Below are 27,887 nucleotides of genomic sequence, written 5' to 3' on the forward strand. Positions count from 1 at the left end.
ATTTCCGTACTGAACGGCTGCTATTTACACTGAGCGATCAGCGTTCAGAATCATCGCTCATTGTTTAGGCTGCATAAAGCCTCGTAGACGGACAGAACGTGGACAATGAAGCCGTCTACAAGCCGTGAAGACATCACACATCTGCCGATACACTCGCTCAGGAGGTCTCACAGGCCATTGGAACATCCATTAGCATCAGAGCCATCTGTAGGGAACGGCATGCGAAGGGTTACCACGGACAAGCGGCTGAGCAGAAGCCGAACATCCCAGCAGTGAATACACAGAAGCGCCTGCGATGGTGTTTGGAGCGTCATTCTTGGACTGTATACGAGTGGCAGCAACAAGCGTCATGGACAGCTGAATCACAGATCACCAACCTCGGATCGGATGGCCACACCTGGGTATGGCGGGCGCCCGGAGAGGGGATTCTACATGACCGCATTGTCACAGCAGTGTAGTTTGGAGGAGGTTCTGTTATGGGGAGGGGGTGTCTGCTGGGAAGGACCGGGGCCATTGGTTATAGTGAAGTCCACCCTCAACACCAATGAGTACAGAGACATCCTGGACAATGCGGCATTAGCTACCCTGTGGCAATACTTTAGTACAGCTCCGTGTCTCTCCCAACATGACCGAACGCCATGTCATACAACATGCAACATTGAGGCTTGAGGAGTAGAACATCTGCAAGCTTCATTAGCCAGCCCAAAGTCCGGATGTCAATCCCAATGAGCATCTTTGCATCTTTGGGATGAACTAGAACGCCATAACTGGGCACTCCCAACATGCCCATCATCCGCCACATCACTATCTGAAGCTCTTCTCAAGTAATGGAAGCAAATCCCTCCACACATCAATCGGAATTTGGTGGAAAGCAGCCTAGGAGGGTTACTGCAGTCATTGAGGCCAACACCGTATTCACAAATGTGAATAAAATCGAATTTCGCCACCTTCTATGTTTGTCCCAATACATTTGTTACCATAAGGTATATGACATATTCTGATATTTAGATGATTCAAGTAACATTGTATATACCATATTACAGTCAGGCAGCTAGCCATGTCATACAATAATGTGGTTGATGTGATAATCACATTAACAATAAAACCTATTATGTTAGCTCATGCATACATCTTGTGAGACCAGCTCATATTTCTCAACAGTTCGATCCCTATTTGAGCCATATTGAAGCCCTGCTTATTGAGGAGGGGAGCGCATTCATGTTGTCTATGGAAGTATTTTGGCCTGCACTTCTATACTTAATGGTAGAGGACATATTGAAAGTCAACTTTTTTCTTTACTCGGGGGTAAATGCTTTTTTGGTAATACCCATATAATGTTTGCTACCTTGATGAACATCGTAGAGCTTTATAGGTAAGCTGTAGATTGGTAAGAAGTTAAGGGTTTTAGTGGTTCCCTTCACAAGTGTGAAACGGAGATGTCCCAGCGGTCAGATGATTCGGGGGGGGGGGGGGGGGGGTTGCAGTAAGAGTCCTTTATGTCTGCGATTTAGGGCTTTTTTTCTGGTGATGACCTATCTGAAGGATAAGGGCGGCTTCAGATGGCCATAGGCACAACTACGGTCACCAGTATGGAGCGTACTTGCACTTGAATGAGGGAAATTTCTTCCCCTTCGCCCGCTATTCAAACTCCGCACCATAGCGCAGAAATTTGAAATAAACCACAGGAAAATGGGTTGTGTCCTATCTTATGTCGGCTGTGGTATTAATGGCCAAGAAAGAGCTGGTAAAAACGAAACAACTGAAATCCATTGAAATCGGTGGTTTCATTTGTCCCATTATCCGGCTGTGATTATCAGGGTCACATAAGGGCAGAAATACACGTTTGTCCAAGTAAGCCCTAAGTCATTAATAGATGATTGGGGGGTCTGCCGCTCAGGATGCCTGCTGATCAGATCATTCCTGGTGGGGATCCAGAATGGCCGACCCCTCTAATCATCAATGGAAAAAATGCCCAAAGTCCTGGACGACCTCTGTAATGGCGTAATATTCATGAGACAGTGTAAACGACGCCAACAGAAAACAAATAAATGATTGGACATGGCAGCCAATGGCAGCAGAAATAATCCCTTTTTTTTACAATGTTTCCGTAATCCATTTGCCGTCCGCTGCAGGAGACCTTCCATACATGACAGGGGTGTTTGGACGCATTCAGTTGTTGGATGCCTGCAGAGCGTTCTGTTGGCCCCTTTTAGTTTATATACGTTGGGGTTGCAGGCTTTATTTTTTGTTGCATACAATAACGTAGCAGACTGCGCTATTCCCCAGAACACGGCGCCGCCATGGTCTGCATGCAGAACTATTTTTCCTATTACTACTAGTCCGAATTTTGGGGGAAAATCGGCTTTCCCATAATGCCTGCTGCAGAGGTCAGTGTTCAGCCATTCAACAGCCAGGATGCCTTGTTGATATCACCAAATGTGTCCGCTATCTTGGATATGGGCAGCAGTTTCATTGGACACTTGCATCACATGACCTAGCCATATATAACATTGGCACAGTGTAACCATTTTGCAGTTAAGCACAGGACAGAGAAGTGGCATCCCGTTTATAAGCCTATATAAGACATGGTCTGTTGTTAGTAGGGACAGATATTTTACAGAGGATATATAGGTGCTGGGTGTGAAAGCTTATATACCAGCTGCATTAGGTTTATATTCCTATACGGGGTCTGTGTATTGGGAGAGGGTATATTTCTGCTGCTGTCAATGTATACAGCAGTAAAGCAGACAAAATACGCGATTTTTTTAGCGATCATCGGCTGGTGCAAATGGGCCTTTACTCACGTGACTGAGCACAGATCAAAGACCACACTGTGCCCTCAGGGTGCTGTTATTGCTGGTGGTGGCAGTGATGGTGCTGCTGCTCTCCTCCTGCTTCCGCCATGTTTCCTCCTCCTATTCCCCCTCCAAATTAAAAATATGTCAATATGGAAATACAAAGCTACAGCTTTTATGTTTCCACGAGGAGCACTCTGTGCCCTCAAGATGTTGTTGCTGCTTGTGGTGGAACGGCTGCTGCTCTCCTCCTATTTTTGCCATGTTTCTTCCTCCTCTTTCTCCCAAAATTAAAATTTTCTAAAGCACAAAAAGCAGTTGCAGCTCTACAGCTTTTCCTTGGAGGAGGTCCGTGCTCGGCTGTTCTGTTCAGCTGGTAGAATTTATCCTTTGCAAACTTTGACATTGCATTTAAAACAAGCACCACGCCTGCTGTCTTGTATAGTGAAATTTCTGGTAGCTCTACAGCTGTTCCTTGGAGCAGGTCTGTGCTTGAGTGTTGTCTTCACCTGGCAGAACTTCTCCTTGTAAAAGTTATGACATTGCTTTGAAAACAAGGCGCACAGCTGCTATCTTCCCTGGCACAATTTTTGATCTAGAAGACCCTGTGTTGCCCTCTTTTATTTTCAGTGACACTTGTGTACTACAATTGACGCCAAGACCACTGTACACCATTTTTTACCAATATTTGGAAGGAGCATAGATTTACTCAGATGTTTGGCTGTATTCCAATGCAATTTGGGGGGCTTTGGCTACATTGGGGACCTTGTGGAGGGCAAATTAGTTAACACACTTTTTACTCCCGTTGACTTTAATTACTACTACCATTACAACTAGGAACACGTTGACTATAATTGAGTTATGAATTAATGAGATCCGCTGAGGTCCAGTGGATGCCACTGGTATCCGTCACATGATGAATTCAACAATGCATTGCTGGCTCTACAATCTAAGTGTAACCAGGTTCTCTCTGTACAGCACACCATCCAGGTTGGAAATGGCACCAAAACCAGGCTGCAGTAACTCGTAAACTGTAGCATTTCCACATCATTTATCACGTCTTGAAAGGAGCTTTCAGATCTTAAGAAAAATGGCCCCTTCTCAATAAACCTCTCAACCACTCAAATTTTGCTGGAAATCTCAAAGCTGGCAAAATGGTTCACTTATCTGTAGCAAATAATGAACATGAGGACAGGCTGAGGTTGGGTTCATAGACATATTGGAGGTCCACAGTTGATCGTCTCAATAACACAAGTCCCAATAAGCAATCTTCCCAGTCAATAAACAAGCCTGGTTGGCACAATTATAGGGTGCAAGACATTGTAGAGGAACTGGAGTAAACACTTAGGGTTTGGTCAGCTATCTGCTTTTAGGTAATTAAGCTGACGTCATGATCATCAATGGGATATGGCTACACGGGAGACTGTACCGATATAGAAAGGACTGGAGCATCATAGACTATTGTCAGATATGAAATAGCACTGTGGAATTAGTCTGATGGTCTGAAATTAAGATTTCCCACTCACATTAACATAGTAACATAATGTGTAATGCTGGAAAAAGACATATGTTCATCCAGTACCGTCTACCGTGTTTCCCCGAAAATAAGACCCCCCCCAAAATTTGCAGAAGTCCCAAATATAAGGCACCCCCCGATAGTAAGGCATAGTAAAGTGTGCAGGCAAGTCAAGAGGCCTGTCCCCTGCTGCCATCCCCGTTGTCTCCTACCTCCAGATGTATAGGTAGATCTGCAGAGCTCCCCCTGGGGAGCTGGAAGCTGCAATACCATCCCTGCTTACAAGTGGTACAGGAACTTCTGTCTGCAGACAGGTACGTTACTTTACAGCCCTTTTTTTATGGCTCTGTGTGTCAGGCAACCTGTGTGTGATTCTTAAGGCTGGGTTCTCACAGAGCGTATTTCCAGCGGAAATCTCGCAGTTTGGCCACAGCGATAAACAGCGAGATTTCCGCCGGGAAAGCGCTGCTTCAAAACCCACGGCATTCAGCCGCTTGTTTTGAAGCGACCTGGCTGCACACTTTTCCGTTTCTGTGGCCAGTAAATCCGCACCACAACACCGGCTTCTCCCAGCTTTGCCATGACAGATTTGCTGTCCCATGTGGACTAGATTTCTGAGAAATTTTGTCCACAAAGCTGGCCAATTGAGGGATTAGCGGCCACAGATGGATTGCCGTGGCGAAATAAGACACCCCCTGAAAATAAGACATAGCGCATATTTGGGAGCAAAAATTAATATAAGACGCGTCTTATTTTCGGAGAAACAGGGTATTATCTTGCAATGTTGACCCAGAGGAAGGCAAAAAAAAGACTTGAAGTAGACGCCAGTTGTCCTTAATTTAGGAAAACAATTCCTTCCTGACCCCAAATTTGGCAATCAGACTAATCCCTGGATCACTGACATGTCTCAGGTAATCAGTGATTAGAACATGTAATATTATTACACAATCTTTTAGTGAGTTCGCCATCACCACATCTTCAGGTAGAGAGCTGTTTAGTCTCACTGCTCTTACAGTAAAGAACCCTCTTCTGTGTTAGTGTAGAAACCTTCTTTCCTCTAGACATAGAGGGCGCCTCGTTGTTACAGTCACAGGCCTGGGTATAAATTGAGTAGCAATTATTAGGAAATAATAGTACTGGTGTTTCTGGTAGTGCAATGTGTCACACAGCTCTGCTACATGCACGTCACACACATACAGCACTGCTACATGTACATCATATACAGCTCTGCTACACACATTCTTCATACAACAGGGATCAAAAGCAGCACAGCAGAATCCTGCACACACCAGTCACCCCCTGATTATGTGACCCCAAACTCCTCCCACACAGGTGACTGATCACATGACAGTGACATCATCACAGGTCCTGTAAGCACACGGCTGCTGTAGGTGCTAATTAGTATTACATCCCCTACAAGCCCCTGCAGCCTCAGTTGCTATGGAATACTAACGAACACCTAGCCAGACAGTAGCCGTGTGCTTACAGAATCTGTGATGACATCACTGTCACATGATAAAGGGCGGAGCATGTAACTCAGACGGGATGAAGGACCTTTGATGATGTCACCGTCATGTGATCAGGGGCATAGCATGTAACTCACTCACGCATGGACAGACAGGACGTCGTTAGTATTTTGACTATTAATTATTAGGACATTATAGTCCCAGTGTTTCTGGTGGCACATCACACTCACAGCAGCTTGATTACCACAAATGAAAAGCACAGCTTGGCTCCTCCCACATCAGTGACATCCCTGCAGGTCCTTTAGTCCACCGGATCTCTGTGGTGGCGGTAGGTCAGTGTCTCCTGTCAGGACTGCTGAGTTGTGTCTGAGATAATAACGGCTTAGTTGTATTCTCACTTTGTTATTTTTGTCCTCCCCTTCCAAGAGCCCCAACTGTGTTGTTCTTCTGTCGGTCAGACTCTGTGTTTTATATATGTTGTAGGACCTTCGATGGCGTCATCAGGGGGCGGAGCAATAGCAGTACCAGGGGTGGAACATAAGAATCCCTCACACACAAACATACAGACAAGTGGTCGTTAGTATTTTGATGATGGCAGAGATCTCTGTATTGTCCTCTATTAGATTTATATACAGCTATCAGGTCGCCTCTCAGCCGTCTTTTTTCTAAACTAAATAACTCTAATTTTGATAACTTCTCTGGGTCTTGTAGTCCGCCCATTCCGTTTATTAATTTAGTTGCCCACCTTTGAACCCGCTTGAGCTCAGCTATGTTCTTCTTGAATACCAATGCCCAAAACTGAACACAATATTCCATGTGGGGTGTGACATTGCAAATAAGGAAGATGGAACAATACCTCTGCAGTGCCACCTATCTGCCATCTACCTACCTAGGGGTGTTTTCCCTTCATCAGTGTGCAGTAGGTTTCTGGCTTGACTGGTGAGAGACCTGTGATGTGGGTCAAGAGGGGTGTCGTCTCTCCTTAGGAAGAGCACCCAGAAAGTGTGTCGAAGCACCTAGGGGGTGAGTGGGTCAAAGGGCATCATCAAGCCCAAAAGTGAGCACCCAGAAGGGGTGTGAAAATACCTAAGAGGTAAGTGAGGAGACATAAGGCAATGCATGCTCCTCTGGGTGATTTATGCAAATAAGGAAGATGGAAGAATACCTCGAAACAGCTGTCTGGATGGTTTCCTATTCCCAATCATTGTTTTACAGACTTGTTAAAGAGTCCTACGTTGATTTGAAGGAATGCTGCCATCCAGTAGGTGGCGCTGCAGAGGTATTGGTCTGACTAGTGACTTGTAAAAAAGAAGAACAATGTTCCCATCATGCGCCCCTAGACCTCTTCTGATGCACCCCATGATCCTATTTGTCTTGGCAGCAGCTGCCTGACACTGGGGCTCCAATTAGGTTTACAGTTAACTAAAATCCTTACGTTCTTTTCCATTTCAGTGTCTTCCAAGGGTTTCCTCATTTAGTGTGTGATGGTGACATGGATTTCCTCTGCAGAACCTTACATTCATCAGTGTTAACCCTCATTTGCCACTTTTCTGCCCCAAACTCCAGCTTATGCAGATCCATTCGTAACAGCGTACAGTCCTCTTTAGTGTTGACCACTTCTAGGGTTATTTCCCATTAGCGCTGTGGACTCTGTATTCCTGCTCTATTATGGCATCCACCAGCCAAATCAATCCGTCTTATGAAGGAACTGAATGGTGCAGAACGGACCCATGATGCTTATAATGGGGTCTGTTTGGTTTCCATATGGCATTTTACAGGACATAACAGTGCTGAATGCGTAATTCAATGATGGAAGCTCTGAACGAAGGCTGATGCTGATGTGAATGAAGCCTCGCACAGTTTAGTATCATCTGCAAATACTGATATAGTGGAATGTATCAAACTAAAGTGTATACATTCACGAGATGTGAGAATTAATAGGTAATATCTCCATGGAGCTATAGGCTGTGCCCTCAGAATCAACTATACTTGTAGAATCTAGGGACCCCAGGCCAACACTATAAGTGAGGAACGTTTACTATAAGGAGCCACGGTAGAGATAGAGCAATCTGACCTAATGCGATCATTCCTGGTAGGGTGAATTATACAGACAGTCCCTAAGATGTAAGGTCAGTGTGAAGTGTGTCCAAGTTTGACCATGACTGTAGGCACTGTAGTTACGAAGTTCTCTCTTCCGTATAAAAGGACAATTGTTGGAGAGAACCATGGCAACCATTTAATTACACATTTGAAGAGGTTATCGGGATTTAGAAAAACATAGCTGCTGTCTTCCAAAAACAGCCCCGCACCTTTCCACACGTTGGGTGCGATATTGCAGCTTAGCCATAATTCACTGCAGTGGATCAGAGCTGTAACACCATGTACAACCCATAGACAGCTGTAGTTCTGGAAGACAGCGGACATGTTTTTCTATTCCTGGAAGCCTTTATAAGGGCCCTTACACAGGATTTGGTGGTAGGTCTTCTGTGCAATCAGAGAATGTGCCACTGACAATAGCATAAACTGGTTTTGTAGTGGCCCAGAGTTAGGGCCCCACAGCACTTGTTTGGCTACCTCATTTGGACCGTCTATGTGTGTCTGTGCTACTAAACATTAGTGTGCCCGTATCCCTAACATGTTTGGTGTAGGACGTGTGTTCTGTCTGGGTGCTGTTAGGGGGGCATGGCTGGAAAGAGAGAGGACGAGAGAGAGATGTAGTCGGAGAAGGAGGACATGTAGAGGGGGCTTAAGCTCCAACAATACCGTCCAGGCTAATCTCAAGTCTGCCCCACGTGGATATGAGGTGTGACTCCTTCAAGGACAGAGAGGAAAGGAGACCGAGGAATGGAGGAAGAGGTCAGGAACAAGTTTTAGTTCGGAGAAAGAACCTGAAAGAATACTTCTCAACAGTGAGCGTGCGTGCCCCATGTAACTAGGAGTCAGAAGAAGTACAATCAACTCTGCTTAAGCCCTCCAATACTTTACAAATACCCCTCAGACTGATGGCCACATCTTCCTGAATCGTGGAATTGTTCAAGAGTTGGGACTTGTATTCTCTACTCACAGCAAGTCAGTTTAAATCAATGCTAATTGGAAATTTTGCAAAGTACGAGGAATGATTGAAAAGTTCTCGGCCCACCCATGAAATACTTGTCCACGCCGTATGTCAGTTCAGTAACTCATGGTACATTCCTTTCTGGGTTACATACCACATTTTCCATCAACATCCTTTTTTTTTGTTTCAGATATTGGAGTTTGAGGTGCCTGAGGTGTTACACATCTTGGAAAACGGAAAAAGAGAGCAAGCGTGCGGTCATCCAATACCTGCTGAAGAAGGGCATGAGTGCACAGGAGATCCATAAAGACATGATGTAAACATTAGGGGAGGATTCCCCTTCCTATTCCGCTGTGAAAAAGTGGGTGGCGGAATTCAAGCAGGGCAACACCTCTGTCCAGGATGGACCTCGCAGCGCAAGACCGGTAACGGCCAGTAGGGAGGAAAACGTCACTGCAATCCAATATCATCATGGCAGACCGGTGTGTGACAGAACGCTACAGAGAGGGGGCATATCTCAGGAACGCGTTGGACACATAAGAGTTGTACTTGACACGCAGAAGGTCTCATGTCGATGGGTCCCAAGAATGTTGACAGCAGAATACAAACGCCAGAGACACGTCATGTCCGCCAAAAACTTGACCCTTTTTGGAGCAGATCCTGTGAGATTTCTCAAATATTTTGTGACAATGGATAAAGCATGGGTTCACCACTTTCCATCTGAAACCAAGGTTCAATCAAAACAGTGAAAACACCTCTCCTCACCCACCCCCAAGAAGTTCAAGTCAGTACCATCAGCTGGCAAGGTGATGGTCTCTGTTTTTAGGGATTCAAGGGGTGTTATTCTGGCTGAATACCTCAAAAAAAGGTGAAACAGTGAACGAAGCATATTATGCTGCTCAATTAATGCGTTTGAGGGAGGCCATCAAAGTGAAACGCGTCGGGATGGTGACAAAACGAGTGCTCCTTCATCAGGACAATGCTCCCGCGCACACATCCGCTATTACGGTGTCTGCCATCGAGTCCTGTGGCTTTGAACTGCTTCGGCACCCACCTTATTCACCCGATTTGGCCCCCTCTGACTTTCATCTCTTCTCTAAGCTCAAGAAACATCTAGCTGGAACCCATTTTTGATCAGATGATGACGTCACGGCTGCGGTGGAGGACTTTTTTGCCATGCAGGAAGAAACGTTCTACAAGGAGGGTAAAATGGGCCTGCAGCACCGGTGGCAAAAGTGTGTGGCCCTAAAAGCCGCCTACGTTGAAAAGTAGCCATAAACATTTGGACTACTGACCACCTTTATTGGGTGGGCCGAGAACTTTTCAGTCCCCCCTCGTATAAACTGTTGTTAATCACCCAAGCGTTGAGTAAACTTAGTACCTTTGATATACTTTTTCAAATCTAGTTTGGACTCTTTATTACATCGCTACCAGAACGCTTTGCTGAAAAGGTACTGGCGTCACGTGATCATTCAAACTACAGTATTCGTTGCCACCATTATTGTATTACCACTGTGCACAGCCGAGCCAGGCAGCATCTTGATATTCCAGGAAAGGGACAGTAGAGCCACCATTGACAACCATGTGATTGCCCGCTGTCTTCCCACGAAGGTCTGCGCTCGGCCACCACAGTTCCTAGGAGCGATTGCCTGAACAAGCATTCATATGAACAATAATTACCATATAATGTAAAACTAATGACTGTTGATCCATTAGCTATACCCATTGTGGGTGACAATCTGCCCATGTAATCTGCTCTTTCATAGTGTATTTTAGAATTGTGGTCTAATTTTTGTCAAATGAAAGAGAGGATACAAAAAGGGGCAAAATCCTTCCTTTATATCCTCCCAGGCCCAGACTGGCAATCGGCTAAACCGGGCAGATTCCCGATGGGCTGCACTATCCAAACAGTCAGTGGGCTGGCCACCCACCACTAGTGCCAATGCCACGGTCCGTAGCCACAATGCATTGTACTTGCAGGCAAAATCACGAATTTAGGAGTCCAATATTGGTCCAAGTTTCTCAGACTGATATCACCCTCAGCCATGTAAATACGGACTCTCTAGCGGGTTTGTCCATGTATTACGTGGTCCGCCATCCATCACCAGGTTAGAGCAGTGAGACCTGCAACAATCAGCTGCCCGCAAGGCTGGCTTCTCTGTGGGATTGTTTCTTCCCAAATATATATATTTGTGGCATGTTGTGCGACTATATTGTATATACTATATTGTATTGATATCACACAAGAAAACACACTTTTTTTCAAAATAAATAATTATATTGATAAATTTTTAACTTTTTCTTGCATTAATATGACATGCTGAGGACCTTTCTGTGTCAGCACAAGCAGACTCAGAGAGATGAGGGAAGAGAAAGCCAAAGACAGGGAGGAGTGGGAAGAAGAAGAAGAAACCAGTAGAGAGGTAGGAAGAAAACAAAACTGGGCAGAAGGGAGACAGAGGATAGCAAAAAGTAACAAACAGTAGTAGGCATAGAAGGGAAGAGAGAAGGCAGAAGAAAGCCGAGCAATGGAACAGCACAGGAGTCATCTGAAGAAGATCAAATATCCCTGAGATGTGATCTCACAGCCGAATACAGCAGAGCTTGGAGATAGTATCTCAGGGCATTCGTAGTAACAGAAGGTTGGATCGGTCCATCAGAGTAACAGACGATCCTCATCCACATTGATAGACCTCAAAGATCCAGTAGGAGACAATCCCGTTTGGAGTCTGATGCTGCTAACTGATAATATTACCCCAATATGAGAATAGAGAGCATGAAGAACAAAGAGGTGATGGAAGATACTGTAGAAAGAAAACAGGGCAAATGATTAAAGGGGTTTTCCAGACAGAAATATGATTGGTGACCTATCTAGGTCATCAATAGTATTTCTACCTGGAAAATCCCTTTAAGAGTTACAAATCAGTGACCCCTAAAATGGAAGTCGAGACAAGTGGGTGAAGGAAGATTGAGAGATATGTGAGAAATGCGATCAATGATAAGACAAGAAACGACATAAAAGAGGGAAGAATGCAAGAGTGCATCAACCCAAATTACGAAGACTTGAGCAAGATGTACAGGATAAGGGTAAGAATGAAAGCAATAGTAGTAGGAGCAAGGAGCTCAGGAAGACAAAGAGGAACCAGAGATAATGGCCTCTGGGCAGAGACGAAGTGAGATGGACAGATACACAGACTAATACGCTGAATGATGTAGCCAGCATTACATATAAAACAGGCATGTGGGAACATCAACAGTACAAAGGGCAGTGTTATCTCCTCTCAAAGTCCGCAGTGCCCTCATCTGGCATAGGAGCTGGGATCGACCTGTCCCAATATTTTTATTTTTTGGTAAGCGTATAAACTGGAAATTCTCATCATCAGAGTTGGGGTTTGGTCCTTGGGTGTGCTTATTGAAGTCTGCCCAGTAATGCACACGTAACAGCCTGTTGTCTTTGACCTCCAGTTGATAGATCACCTCATGTTGTGCCTCTGTATAGATAATCATTGTGAGGTGAGGTATCTGAAGGATGGACAATGGGATGATTTGCAGAAAAGTCAAAAAGTCTGAGCATATGTTCTCAATGCAACCCATTCTTGGCAACTTTGCCTGTTCCTCGTCCGCAGACATTAACTGACATTGCCAAGTTCACGAGCTCCGATCAATCGATGGCCTTCGAAAGAGATGTGTGGTAATGTGTCTCCCTCTTGAAATTAGCCAACACTCATCTACTAAATGATGTTTTATAACTAGACCTGGAAGACATGCTGCTGGATTATGGAGCCATGAACGCATGGGTGGGCATAGCCATGTCTTCTAAAGAGGAGAGGTCTGGTTGAACAGCATGACGTGTTGTGTTTCTTGCAACCCCAATTCAAACTTAGAAGCACCTCCTTTAAATTTTAATAAATATTTCTAGGAAAGGATAAGGACCTCACAACATGGAAGGAGCTTACGGTGATCCAAATCATTGGCTAATCCTGTACTGGGCGTTATTAGGAGGTAAATGGCTCACCAATGTGCTCTTTTTCTTTACTCACCATCTGGCTTTCACTGTTTTGGGCAGTGACATGCAGGAGCTGCTGCCCCCTAAAATCTAGACATACTGCTAGGGGGCTGGCAAATGGCTTTATCCTGATTGGCTTGGGAATTCCAGGGCTTGATGGTGACCGTTCATCAGTACATCAATACTCCAGTCTGATGGTACTGATGGACAATAAGGGCAGTGGGAGCTGAAGATTCATAGGTTCTACTCATAGGTAACTACTATGACTGGTATTCGGTACCACATGCAATGTAGAGAAGATGCTTCACTCCAAGGTTTAATAGTGACACAAGCAAGTTCAACATGAGGCATGGATTGTGTTCCTTCACCGGGGTAATTTAGGATAGAGGTATGTCAAATGGAGTCTCTCCCTTACCCATACCTTTAGGTTTAGGAAAACATTGGAAGGACTAAATGACTAGACCTAAAGAGTTGGTAACTGTATGGGGTTAGTGAATACACATGTCTGCTCATACCAGAAATGATCTATTCTAGGTGGAACCTGGGAACTCCCAATAGTGTCCTTAGCTGCCTCTTTCAACAGTAAGTAAGAACTGACAGAAGTAGACTATATGGAGCATATATATGGACTATGAGAAGGGCTAGAAGTTGTTGGGGGTCATTGAATGCCCTTAAAAAGTTCCTCTCCGAATATTAAAGTCACTGAAAAAGTAGATTGGAGTTCGGAATAGAAGGTTCTCCCCAATCTTTGTGCACCAATCAGATTTCATATTGAACACTGTAAACGTTACTATGACCATTTTGTGACGGTCACTAGAGTTGGCCAAAATGGTGGAAATCTCTGAATGTGCATTGGTAAACCTTGAAACCCATTATCTTATTAATGGTATCATTATATCACGTTGGACAAGAACCGTTGTGTGTCTGACATCAGATAAAATAGCACCAGTGTTTGTTACCGGGCTATCGAGTTCCATCCATTGTCACTCTAGCAGAGAGCCCTGCGTGGGAGTTGTGGCTTAAAACATACTTACCATCATAAAAAGCATTTGAGGCAGCCATATTGGTGGCTGTTCCAATATTCAACCCTCCAGCTGCCTCATATTGCAGTCTCATCACGGTTTGGTAGGGTCCACATTCATGAAGGTTGGTTAGTTCCACCAACTGCTTCTAGCATGTGTGAAGGATGGGTTCCTCAGAACCACAGATTATAACATGACACTGGAGAACATTAGAAGAAGACAGAAGAAGTCCATTTGCTGTAACTTGTAGTATAAGTAAAATCTCAACATCACCTTAAGCAGTTACTTGGTTGGAAGCTGCTAGAGGCTGTATAGGCAAAACTGCAAGCCTCTACTCAATCTCCGTAATTCATTCTATGAGTTGAACCCAACTTAACAAACAGGATCATCTAATATCCTCTCTTTTTTTTGCAAAATTGTGCTACTTTTACCCAAGAGATGACGAAGGGATAAGACCCAAAATGGAAAAAAATTACAAAAATAAATAAATTATCCCTTTTTTTGCCCTCAACTTCCCCCTAATGAAACATCTCACAACCTATGTGAGTGGCAGCCCATGGAATGTTTGAGTTCTAGACGAGAGCCTCTTGTTGTATCTTCAGTTTCCTTTTAGAAACCCTTGATATGGCAGTAGGCTTCCAGGCTAGAGAACAAGATGTAGAGAAACCACAGACCTATGAAAAGCAAGGCAGTGAGGGACCTGCAGAGGCGAGACCCTCCAAGCTCCCCTCCTATATGGGGTCTACGACGATATAGGAGGACACTGATGTTGATGAATGCAAAAATAGTGAAGAGTGTGACCGAAAAGGCCAAACTACCCGTGTCCACCACAAAGTCTTTTCCCTGGAAGGCCCAGTAGATTGAAGCTACGGACCAGGCGACCCCAATGCCCAAGAAGACATTCACTGCGTTGCTGCCCGTCACATTGCCAATGCAGGCATCTGCATACTGGTCCTGCATTGCAGCCACTTTACTTGCAAATGTGTCTGCAAAAGATAAACATACAAAATTAGAGTCACCACGCTCTGCCTTAAAGGGGTTGTACAGGACTTTGGGCATTTTTTCAATTATTGAATGGCATGTGTGTGCCGCCCGGGATCCCTGCTGATCAGATGATTCCCAGTGTGGTCAGTGCTGGAAGCAGATAGTGCTGTCAAACTGTAGCAGCCTAGTTTGGTCCTGCAGGCACAGCTACAATGAAATCACTGGAAGCTTTGCCTGCACAAAAACCCTGGCAAACTGACAGCAGTACTGAGAATCATGTGATCAGTGGGCATCCCATGCGGTGGATGCCCGCCAAATAGAAAAAATGCCCAAGGTCTTGGACAACCTCTCCGACACCTAATATGCTACTCCTTACCAGGGATGGATGTGCCCAGTGCAACGAACACCACAGCTGTTACTGAGTCCTTCAGCCCCACGGTGCAGCCGAAATGTGAGGCTAGGTCGCCTATGACTGCAGTCAGCATCCCCACAATGGTGATGCAGACAAAGAAGCAGGCCCAGCCGTTCCAGTATTCTGTAGGCGGCACAAAGGCGAAGAGGACTTTCCAGAACACTGTCAGGAAATGCATGACGTAGTCAAAGCAGGAAGGGAGTCTTTCATCTCTTCCATCATCATCATCTTCTTCATCACCTAGGAATGAAGTGGGGTGGTCAGATAGGAACATTATAGGCCACATATACAGCATTCGTCTTATAGCGCGGCCAATTATCACGCTGCACGGCAATGCATATTTGGCAGCCAATGACTGTGATCTCGCGATAAAGTTATTGGCCGCACGTTTTTTTAAAACATGAAACTTGTTAAAAACCGCGTTTCATATGTGAAGACGATGCAGCCCAAATGCAAAACAGTGTGCGGCTTTGCCTGCAGTAATTGGCCATGTAGCGCACTAACTACATGGTAGCCCAGCCTTTGTAATTAGATTATAAGCGGCCTCACAGGAATGACTGACAAAACGGGAACACTTGAAAAACAGAGCGCTGCCAACTCCTGAAAACACAGCTGCGCATATTATGGGGATAATTACATTTCCTGCCACAAGAGGGCGGCGCAGTCTGCGGGAAACAAGCGGACATGTGTACTAGTAGCGGTATCCCTCATCATCACACATAAGTGTCCTGGTAATTCATCCTGCATGTAATGTTCATCTACGGGGCGCAGAGAGGGATTCCCCTATTTACTACAATCCCTCTTCATATGTTGCATGCGAGTTTGTGCAGCTGCCATCTTGTATTTGAGCAATAAGTCTCTATGGGGCCCCAGAGGGAGAGGCTTCATGTGTGGTGCATTAATGGGGCATTTATCACATATGTTCCTGAAGTCTATGGGACATTCAGAAAGCGATGAACAAGTGCATAACTGCCCTGCGCCATGTGGCGTACCGATGCAATGAAGCCACTTGTCTGCGGTTAACTGAGAACAATGACCCTGATGCTGATGTGGCACCGTCTGCGCCTTCAGCTGCTGTAGGTTTGAGGTTGTGGCACCCAAGATGTGCCAAATGTATGAGGCCTCCTGCACATGGCAGAGCCGGATTCTGCATGCGGAGTCCCACTGTGGAATTTGGCTCCGGCAGCAGCGGCGTCTGCGCTTACCTGCTCTGTCGCCGTCTTTTCTGTACTGCGGATGGACCCGGCAGCTCGCCGTCTCACATGCGCAGTATGGATTCTTTTTTTCAACTTTTTTTTACCCCTGCCATTGCTAGGCAACAACGCGGAATCGGCAGCCCGTCCACAATGTTCATTACGGACGAGCCACGGGTCGGACCGCTTCCATTGACTTCAATGAAAGCCGTCCACGCAACATCCGTGGAAAAATGGAGCATGTTGCGATTTTTCCTCCGCTTGCAGAAACTGCAATTGGTTTCCGCAAGTGTGCAGGAAGAATTGATTTCCCATAGCATGCTACGGACGGTATTTGCTGCAGATCCACCAAGGGCAGAAGGCCTAAAGAGGCTTCTGCATCTTAAAGGGGTTTTCTGAGTTATTGGTTTCATATAGTTTTGTGCTCCCCATGGGCTTCGGCGGCCTGGCACCACAATATTGGACAGGTGACACTACCCAGACAGCAGTCCTGGTGACATCCCGTAGACCCGTCACGGGGGCTTCGAATGTAAAAGGCCCGAGGCAGGTTTATGGGATGTCACTGCCTGCTCTGTGCACTAGCTCACCGGCCTGGCGAACAGCTGATTGGCAGGGTGCCCGTTGGCACTGATATACTCTTCGCAGTCTATCCTAAGGATAGGAAATCAATAGTCTACAACTGAACAGCCCTTTAACACCAGAGTCTGAAATGCCAGTCCTAATATATCTGAACCTATGTCTGGCAGAACCCTCAGGCCAGCTTCACACGGGCCAGACTCTCGCGTGAGAGTTGAATGGGGTCATATACATAAGCGGTTTTTTATTTCCTGCATCACATTGCACCGCGGGAAAAAAAAAAGAAAATGGCAGCACATCCCATCTTGGGTGTGCCCACGCATCTCATCTCCCATTGTTTTTAGTGGGGCTGGCATCGGCATCGCATGCTAGGTGCACACGGGGCGATGCGAGGTTTCCCCCTTGAAACAATGGTAATAAAACTCTGCGATCCCCCGCTGGGGCTGACCGCTGCGGCAGAGGATCCCTACTTCCCCAAAGTGATGCGAAACCGTTTTGATATAAAAATACCTTGCATCCGCCGGAAAATCGATGTTGAGAACCGCGATATCGGGCCGTGAATCCCCCATGTGCAGTTAGCCGTGGCGACCTCTCACACAAGTGGGATTCCTTTGCAGCGCACTTACAGATTCCGTCGGATCATGCTGCTTATTCTGTGATTTTATACGATATTTTTCAGAGTTTATAGCGTTTTTTCAAAAGAAATGAATTGTGGATTTAATTGTGCGCCGCCATCCCGTCTGTAAACTAGAAGGCTCAGCTACAATGCGGCAAGATGTTGTTAATTCTGCAGCGGAAAGAAGACGTACGGATTTGAATTAAAGATGTGCAAATATGAAGTGGTGGAGCTGCGGAGTTCCCCGTGTGGGAGGAAATGCGCACAGCTCCATGGGGGGTTTGATGCGGAATGACAATGGCTTCATTCTGCCAGCAATTCCCTATCTCAATCCGCAATGAGACTAACGAGTTTTGGTGCAGAATTAGCAGCCGTGGATTAATATGCGGATTTTGATACGAAATACTGAAATATTCTACCTGGAAGGTCCCTCAGGTGCGTTCACACTTACTGAAGTATCTCAGAACACGCAGGGGATATTCTGCCACGACATCCACGCTACAACCACCATGTCTGGCAAGTGAATTCTGACATGGATGTGCAGCACCGACCTGCAGATTGTCTGGCGGGGTGGAATATTCCGGTACGTGTGAAGGCACCCCCATGCACAAAGCCTGCGGAATATGACAGACCACAAGGGAGACCTACTATGTTGGGATATAAAGGTGAGAAGCTGAGCTGATGACCCATAACTGGCGGATCCTGCAATGGAATGACCCGATATCAATCATGTTTACCATTTTACAGTTTAGCAGCGTTCCCTCCAAATGTGCAAATCCGGCATTAATTAGGAGTATTAATGTAAAACAACGCAGGCATAATGAGGGGTTTAGCGTAAATCTGCTCTGATTAGGGGCTCCTTATAGAGATTTACACATATTATAGGGGTAACAATACAAACTCTGTACGCGGCCTCTAATAGGAGAGCAGACAGAACAGCCTGTAATACACAGGGCACAGCCAGGGGGGACCAAGCTCTTATCGGAGACCCCCACTCCTTCAGCTGTTATCAGCGGTGCTCAGCTCTACTCAGCAGACACCAGCTCCACTCATCCCACATTGGTCCTTGGTGGGATCCTCCTCCATTTATCAATGATTGCATATCCCACCCAGTTTGTAGCTGTAAATGGTACATATATCATATCCATATCAGACAGGTTTATTACGCGTTATGGAACTCATAGACTCACCTGCACTGACGGTGATGGCTTCCATGAACTGCTCCCTCCAGGAATGGGTGCCAATCACCAATGCCAAGTTAGTCTTCTTTATAAGTTTGTCCACTGTGCTCTGTGGTGAGAGGAGGGATGGAGTGAGGCGCCATTTTACAGATCTACTACATTAAAGATTATTTCTACTCTTAGAGGAAATTTCCCAATAAGCTCCTACAATATAAATGCGCATTTTACAGAATTCTAGTCAATATACACCGACTGTTCACTTTATTAGACACCGGCCTTTATGCGATTGGAGCTCCTCTGCATGGAAATTAGACCCGTGACCCCGGAATATGGCGCACACCCCGGAGCGCCGCAAAAAATAAACAGACAAGTTTTCTGTTGATCATTTTCAGCAATTTGAGCAACTTCCAACAAGGCCGGTCATTGGCGCTGGACTAGCCGGGGCTGGAATTTCGCTACCAACCTTGTGGGGTTTTTTGTGCAACAGTGTGCAGAGTATACAGAGAATGATGTGACTGAGAGAAACATCAAGCGAAAGGAGATTCTGTGGACATAAAGAACTTGCTGACAAAGGGGTCAGAGGAGGATGTCAAGAATCATTCTGATGAACAGGGGCCACACAGTCAAGCAAATTACAGCAGAATACAACTCTGATGCTGCAATTAATGTGTCTGAACACACAACTTATTGTTCCTTACCACGGATGGGCTATTACAGCAGGCGGACAGTTCCTGCACCATTGCTGTCTAAGCGGAACAGAAAGGTGAGACTCCATTGGGCAAAAGAGAGTAAAAATGGAATCAGTAATCAGTGGGAAACCATCTCCTGGTCAGATGAATCCAGATTTACGTTGCATCACGCTGGTGGGAGGGTCAGAATTTGGCGCAAGAAGCGTGAATCAATGAAGTATTCCTGCCAGGTGTCCACAGCCAGGCATGAGGACGTGGAGGGATGATGGGGGAGAGTTTTCTTGACCCACCCCGGGTGTGCCCATACCTGTGGATGGCCGCCATGATGAATTGCTGCGGTTCTAAAGGCCAAATAAGGTCCAACAAGCTACTCGATGGGCATCTCTACTAAGGTGGTCATTCAGTGTATCGTGCCCCTATGCCAACCAGTCAGCGCCCGTCTGCCATTGCCTGAACTTCACTAGAAAAATGAAATCATCTTTCTTTGCTCTGAGCAGTAAGTTCTGATGAATGAGTGTTCAGCGCAGCCCCATGTCCGGCTCGTACCGCGGTGCCATGCTGGAAGGCTCCGTATTCTTGATCATGGTCTGAATTACTAGCAGAGCAATGTGGATATATTACACTTCGTGTCATGACCCCCAGGAAGCCGTCTGCGCAGAAATCCTCCCCGTCGTGTGAGATCATTGTGTCTGAGTACATTAGGTCAATATGGGCCGTTAATAAAGCGACAATCACCCATTAGTGAATATATGTGTTTGTATCCAAGAAGCAATGAAGTAAATGGAAAAAAAGGAGAATATCATAAAATACAATGTTTTTATGATACAATGACTGGTGGTACCGCCATGAAGACAAACTGCTCCTAGACATGCTACCACCTAAGTCATAGAGGTCTGACAGCACGGACGGTGGACTTATCTCCCAGCGGGACGTCTTTATTCATCCACAGATATATCAGCGCCGTTTCGCTTCCATTAGATGGAGGTACCGGCGTCCTGAACAGCTGAAAGGTATGTTTATTAATTCATTCAGCTTGCGCCAAAGTTTGAGCCTCCATCAGAATGGTGCAGCAGTAATCTGGATTCGTCTGACCAGACGATGCTTTCCCACTGCTCAGTGATATAATATTTGCACACTTTTACCTACTGGTAGTCCGTCTTTTGTGGTTCTGTCGGACGGCGATGGTGCTGGGACTGGTCGCCTGCTGTTATAGTCCATTCGTCTTCAGGAATGACAAGTTGTGTGTTCGGACCCTTTAGTAGGATCACCAGGGTTGTATTCGGCTGCGGTTTGCTTGACTGTGCAGCCCCTGTCCGTGACGAGTTGATTCCGTCCACAGAATCCCCTTCGATGGATGTTATTCCTTGATGATGCTATTCTTGGTATATTCTCCGCACACCATGAGAAAACCCTACAAGGTCGGCAGTGAAATCCTGACCCCGGCTAGTCCAGCACCGATGACCGGGCCGTTGGAAGTCATTCAGATATCTGGATGTTCCCATCTAATGTGGATTCACACTGAACGGATCCACTCCGGGGTCTGATTTCCATACAGGGACGATCCAATCGTGAAAGGGACAGTGTTTCCAATGAAGTGGCCATCAGTGTATATTGTACAGCAGGACATGTACCGATACGTCCCAGGTCTGCTGCCAGGTGACGGAGGCCGTCTTGGATCAGGAGCCCCGTCTTGGATCAGGAGCCCCGTATCCATAAACCATATATTGATAAGAAGCTTTACAATCAGGACATCCAGGATTTACCCCAAAGCTCTACGCAGTATTGTTATGGACAGATCTCTCCAGGATCGTGTCCTCAAAAGTTTTAGATGTTGCCAAAATCCAGTTTAGTAATTGAGGGACATTTGATAAAGATCTTCAGGATATAAATGTAGAAGCAAAAATAATCAGAAAAGACGCAAAATAAATCAATTAAGCTTAATGAAGGTTTCCTGTATTGGGACAACATAGAGTCTCGTCTTGCACAGATTCAGGTAGACCATTTGCTTCCATCTTTATGCCCTATTAGTCGTCCTAATGAGTAAAGTCATTTATTTATATAGCCCGTGGATGCTGCATAGATGTAATTGTATCCTGAGAGTCGTTGTGGGTCATATCCATAGGCAACAGAAATAATTAACCATACTGAATGACATAAAGGCAAGGCTGACCGTGAACCCGAGCTGATCCCCATTCATCATCTATCTATCTAATCTATCTCTCTATCTATCTTCTATCTATCTATCTATCTATCTCCTATCTATCTATCTCCTATCTATCTATCTATCTATCTCCTATCTATCTATCTCCTATCTATCTATCTCCTATCTATCTATCTCCTATCTATCTATCTCCTATCTATCTATCTCCTATCTATCTATCTCCTATCTATCTATCTCCTATCTATCTATCTATCTATCTATCTATCTAATATCTATCTATCTCCTATCTATCTATCTATCTATCTATCTATCTATCTATCTATCTATCTATCTATCTATCTATCTCCCATCCATCCATTATCTATCGTCTATCTGTCATCTATCTATCCATCTATCTATCCATCCATCTGTCTATCCATCTCCCCCTGAGTTGTGAATACAGCTGAAATCCACATCACAGAAGAAACAGTAGTGCCGTGTCACTTGCTGATTCAGAATCCCAGTTTACATGTAAGGGATTTAGTTCAGTTGACGAAAGTGGATCCATGTTTGGATCAGTGATGTAACCCCGTGGCACAGGTCCGTGCTTCAATGTGTGGATTTTTTCAGCGATTTTCCATAGAAATCTTTGTTGCATTTTTCTGCACACACCATAAACCCTCGTCTGCAACAGGTTACAGGAGATTCCATGCAGAAGTGATTTGCCAGTGGCATTAAGCTTAATAAATTGCCCCAGGATGAATCCCCGGGATCCCCCCATGGCCCACACATCTATTTCTGCTGGGGTTCGGTTGAAGCATTTGCTAAATGCAGACAAATGGCCTCTACAAGATTAAAAGTTAGCAAGACCATGAGAGGTGTGCCTGTAGTGGGTGCAGAGGGTGCGGTTGTACCTGGGTCTTGGTGCCATAGGGGACCCATGAGGTCTCTCTTCCCCATATGAGGATGCCAGTACTGTAAATAAAGCACTACACTAAACAATCACTGCATTAGGAAAAGCTGGCACATAACATCTTGTGATCGGTACCACATGTTGGCGGCATCACGATCTGCTCTCAGATAATGCACTGCCATCTCCTCTGTGCAGCAGAGGGCAACATTTGGCAGTCATGGGTAAACGTGGTGACTTCAATGACTGCGGGCAGATTGTTGGTGCTCGGAGGTGTAGTACCTGTATTTCTCTAACAGTCGAACTTGTTGGCTGTTCCCGAGCCATGGTACCAAGAGTGGACCAAGACTGGTGGAACCATGGACAGACATCTGACAGAAGATCATACAGGGGCAGGCCACACGTAGTTGATCCTAGAGGGGAACGTCGAGTGACATGTCTGGTATCTCTGCAACTATGTGCCATAGTGCGCCAAGTGACCCAGCAGTACAACAGAGGGGAAATTAGACAAATTTCCACAATGACTATACGGCATACCTTCCATCGACTGGGATTCAATAGTCAAAGACTAACAAAGGTGGCCTTGATGACCCTGCATCATTATCAACAACGCCTTGGATGGGCCCAGGAAAGATGCCAATGGACTTTGAACACACGGCAGAAGGTCGTCTGGAGTGACAAGTCCTGTTTCCTGCTGAACCATATGGATGGCTAGTTCCACATGTGGAATAAACAGCATGAGGTTGTATCCCATGGTAGACTGTTGGGATTCAACAAGCCGGTAGTGGCGGCGACATAGTCTGGGGAGTGTTTTCCTTAGGACTGCTGGTTATCATATCATAATGCTTGAATTGTGAACACTACAGGGACCATCTGCACCCATATCTTCAAGAAGTCTTTCCTGCCCGCAATGCCATATTTCAACAGGACAATGCTCTGTGTCATTGAGCTGAGATCACTAGGGAACGGTTGGAGGAACGCAACAATGAATTCTCCACGCTGCCTTGGCCCACAAACTCAATGGACTGTAACGCCATTGAACATGTTTGGGATATGCTGGAAAGGGCTGTGAGATCTGCAATGTGCACTCCAACTGATGGACCTACTGCAGCGGGCATGGGTTGGTTTGAGTATGGATGTTTACAACCTTGTGGAATCTGTTCCCCGATGTCTAAAAGCCGTGATCGTTGAACGGGTGCAGTGATTGCTCAGAGTGTAGTTGGGGGGTCCTATGACAGACTTTGCATTGGGATCTGCAGCTACAAGTTACGTCTCTGGAGATCACATAACATATTCAGGACTATGCATGACCTCTTACCCATTGACCTCACTTTACATCATAGCTGCATCCTGCTAGATTAATATCAGTGCAGGATTAATTGCGTGGAACGTCACATGTAAATAGTAGCGCAGTGCAATCTGGTGCCATAAAATCAGAAAGCATAGCACAAGACAAAGGATTTGAGGAGCCCTCCACCGCTCACAGCTGGATGCCACCTCAGCAGCAATAACACGCAGCTCATATAGAAACCATTTCTGCTACCACAGCACCGCAGATACGCTTAGGCTTAAATAAGGATTATACAGCATTCTTCCCCTCTTTATGGGTTTACTACAGCAAAAAGCAGATAAATCCTTCTGCTAATCTGGTCACAGCGCTTTACGGATGACTGCTGAAAGTGATAATTATGAAGTTCCAGGAGAAGGAAGTGCACGGCTGACGGATGAGAGGTGTCTATGTATTAGTATGTCAGGATTCTTCCCTGGTTACATTGCTTTTCAAGTTGTATTACATTTCAGTGCATAATCCTAGTTCAACAAATCCTGAAGAGTCGAGAAGGACTGGAAATTAGAAGTCAGCATACACTAGATACAGGTGAGATCTTGGCATTATAAAGCCATACACATGCACTCTTTCTTGAAGAATTCCAGCCCCTAGAAGGAGTTGTAATTTTGTTGCAAAATTCGGCATGCAGTTACATCTCAGGCAGGTACTGTTGTATCTTGTCTCCACCACAAGAATGGGTGTAGACATGGGATTGTCATGGGGAGATATAGTTTACGCCCACAGCTGCTGATTGGCCCCTTCTCTCTATCCGCTGTCATCCTTCTGGAATGTAGGTGAGCTCCCCATGTAATCAGCTGTGACTGCTGCTAGCCCCGTTTAGCTCCATAAGACTGTTCCCTCCCAGGCTCCCTGCAATTTTTCCCCGCTGTGTTATCGCCGGCATGCATGCAATATGTGATGATGTCTCCGGGCCCCAGATGCTGGCCACGCTTTGTGTCAGCCACTTTATTCAGAGCAGCGCTCAGTGCCTCTACTCCCTTCCCCAGCTGTCACGGGTGTTGCTGCCGATAGGCTGACAAACACACACACGGGGAGCGGAGTAGGCTTCAGCGGCCGCATCCCCTAAAGCTGAGGTGAGCGGCAGAACAACAGGGGGGGGGGACAGTCTCATCTGTGGTGGCGCGTTGGGCACGGGGCAGAGGTGTTAATGGACCGGGTAGGACAGGGACACCGTGGACACTTGCAGTGGTCGCAGCCACAACAACAGCGCCTAACAAGTTGGAAGCTGAGGGGCGTTACATGGGTGGTAACAAGGCGTTACCTGTCACTGTGGACGTCTCCACCTGTTCTTGTGGTGGAGACAAGCTTACAACAGTACCCAAATACAGTTGTGGTGTGATTAGATGAACGGTCTTGTCATCCGAGGCCCTAAATGTGGTTCCCCCCTTGGCCTATAAGAGGCTCTCAGAGGCTCCTCGTGTGTATTGACCTCTTCTTCCACTTGTGTAGAGCTTGTTGGCCACTAGACATGTCTCTACGATACAATCCAAGTGACTTTGCCTAGTTAAAAAAGTCTGAGAGGGGCTCATTATTGGAATGTGAGAAGCTGGATGGTCGTATCAAAGAACTGCCTGCCACCTGGGCTGTTCTGACCTGACTGTTAGGAGGTGTTGGGACCAGTGGATGGGGGCACACAAAGTGACTGGGCTCAGGACACCCCCGACAGACCACCAGTAGAGAGGATCATCTGACCAGACTATTAGGAGGTGTTGGGACCAGTGGATGGGGGCACACAAGGTGACCGGGCTCAGGACACCCCCTACAGACCACCAGTAGAGAGGAGCGTCTGACCAGACTGTTAGAAGGTGTTGGGACCAGTGGATGGGGGCACACAAGGTGACTGGGCTCAGGACACCCCAGACAGACCACCAGTAGAGAGGATCATCTGACCAACCTGTTAGGAGGTGTTGGGACCAGTGGATGGGGGCACACAAGGTGACCGGGCTCAGGATGCCCCCTACAGACCACCAGTAGAGAGGATCATCTGACCAACCTGTTAGGAGGTGTTGGGACCAGTGAATGGGGCACACAAGGTGACTGGGCTCAGGACGCCCCCTACAGACCACCAGTAGAGAGGAACGTCTGAGCAGACTGTTAGGAGGTGTTGGGACCAGTGGATGTATGAGGGCACACAGGGTGACCGGGCTCAGGATGCCCCCTACAGACCACCAGTAGGGAGGAGCGTCTGATCGTCCGACAAGTATGAGCAGCTTCAACTTATTCATTGTCCACCATCCACAGACAGTTGGCACCGTTGTTACAGCCCTTGTCTGTCGGAACCATTTCCAGGCGCTTGGCTGAAGGACATTTGATCTCACAGTGTACTATCTTTGACATCCACTGTCAGCTGCATTTGCAGTGGTGTCGTGAACAACTAATTTTGACTGCTACGAAATGGAACCAGGTTGTCTTCAGCAATGAATCCAGGTTTAGTTTGGGCGCTGCCGACAGCCATAATCATGTCTTCAGTGTAGAAGTGAATTCACTCTGTATGTCAACCATCTTATGTAGGAAGATTGTGATCCTAGGGTGATTAATTCCTCAGAAATCACTAATATTTGTATGTAATAACACCAAGTTGGCAGATTACTGTCTTGAAAGTTGTTGGGGGGCGCTATAACTAGGTGAACACTGGGACACTGTAAGGCTAAGCTCATATACATTTGTCTGCTGTGGTTGGTATATCCGCCGCCCATATACACAGGGCCCGGGCGTATACCAAAGAAGTGTCATTTCAATATACATTGGGCAGTATGTCAGCAGACCATCTTTTGAACTGTTCTGAATAGTCAATACTCTAGTCAACTGTGCTATTCAATGCAGAGTCTTCTGGCTAAAAACGTAATACCACATTCACATGGATGACAAATACCACTGTATGTCTATGTGTGATGCTGCTTTAGGAGGCATGCTTCTGATATACACTGCAGGTGAAAGGTGCCCAACCTCTAGGGAGATCTTAAAGCTAATTAGGAAGAAGACAGAGAAATGGATTCTGAAATACCTGGAAAATAAGGAATTTAGGAAAAACTGGATTAAAGGGGGTTTCCTGTGAAAACAAGTCATTCCCTGCTTACAGCATAGGTGATAACTATCCGATTAATGGGGGGTCTAAATGCTGAGACCCCCACCAATAATGAGAATGGGGGTACCCACATGAAGGGAGTGGTGGTCAAGCATGCTGACTACAGCTCCACTTAGTACATTAGGACTGCAGTAGATGGCCGAGCGCTTGTACTCTGAATGGAGCGGCACTGTGCATTCCAACTACTACACCATCCATTCGGGGACCTTCAGATCCCTTATTCTTGTGATCACTGGGGAACCCAGTAGTTGGATTCCACCAATGAGATAGTTAGCACCAGTGGATAAAGGATAACTTCTTTTCATTGGACAACTTCCACAAGGACCTAGGTTCTCAAACTATGGTGCCTATAACCCAGGTGGTATATACCATGTGTCTAGGGTGCACTAGTACTGTGCCTTTACCAGGCAGCGTATAATCACAGTCTTTGGGGCACTTTAATGTCATTTGCTCATACTGGGACTTTCACCAGTAACGGACACTGAGGAGGGGGATTTACTGAAGACTGGCACTCATAGGCATAGATACATTCCCCTCCCAGATGTCTTAGACTATAACAGTGCTCAGCAGTATATAGACGCTACCTTGAATTCATAAGACTCTTCGATAATGATCTCCAATTTGGAGTGCTCCCCAAGTATTGGCTTTCCCATCTCTGCAATCCTCCGAGCCTCCTCCTCCTCTGCAGTCAGCTTCTTGTCTTCCTCATCTGGTCACGGAGAGAAAATGTCTTAGAAATCACAATCTCACTTGCATGATAGTATAAGAAATGACATATGCTGCAGTATAGGATACCCATTACATAAAACAAGCAAGCTGACATTACTGGAAGCAGATTAGATGCTTAACAGGGTTATCTAGCTTAGAAAATACATTTTCAACTACCCTATTAG

The 27,887-nt window shown here is 46.0% G+C and overlaps 1 protein-coding gene across 2 annotated transcripts in view; it reads right to left on the bottom strand.

Moving 5' to 3' along the window:
* Positions 1-11,117: 11,117 nt before the first annotated feature.
* SLC8A2 (solute carrier family 8 member A2) overlaps positions 11,118-27,887 on the bottom strand; it is a 139,495-nt gene continuing 122,725 nt past the window's right edge. For both annotated transcript variants that reach the window (XM_066581977.1, XM_066581976.1), the window contains 4 exons: positions 27,579-27,703; positions 18,832-18,931; positions 15,221-15,496; positions 11,118-14,846 (listed from right to left, as the gene is read on the bottom strand). In XM_066581977.1, coding sequence (XP_066438074.1) covers positions 14,470-14,846; positions 15,221-15,496; positions 18,832-18,931; positions 27,579-27,703 — 878 coding nt within the window. In that variant the 3' untranslated portion in view covers positions 11,118-14,469. The remainder of the gene's footprint in view (positions 14,847-15,220; positions 15,497-18,831; positions 18,932-27,578; positions 27,704-27,887) is intronic.

This window comes from Eleutherodactylus coqui, chromosome 10, assembly GCF_035609145.1.
Source record: "Eleutherodactylus coqui strain aEleCoq1 chromosome 10, aEleCoq1.hap1, whole genome shotgun sequence".
Taxonomy (NCBI): domain Eukaryota; kingdom Metazoa; phylum Chordata; class Amphibia; order Anura; family Eleutherodactylidae; genus Eleutherodactylus; species Eleutherodactylus coqui.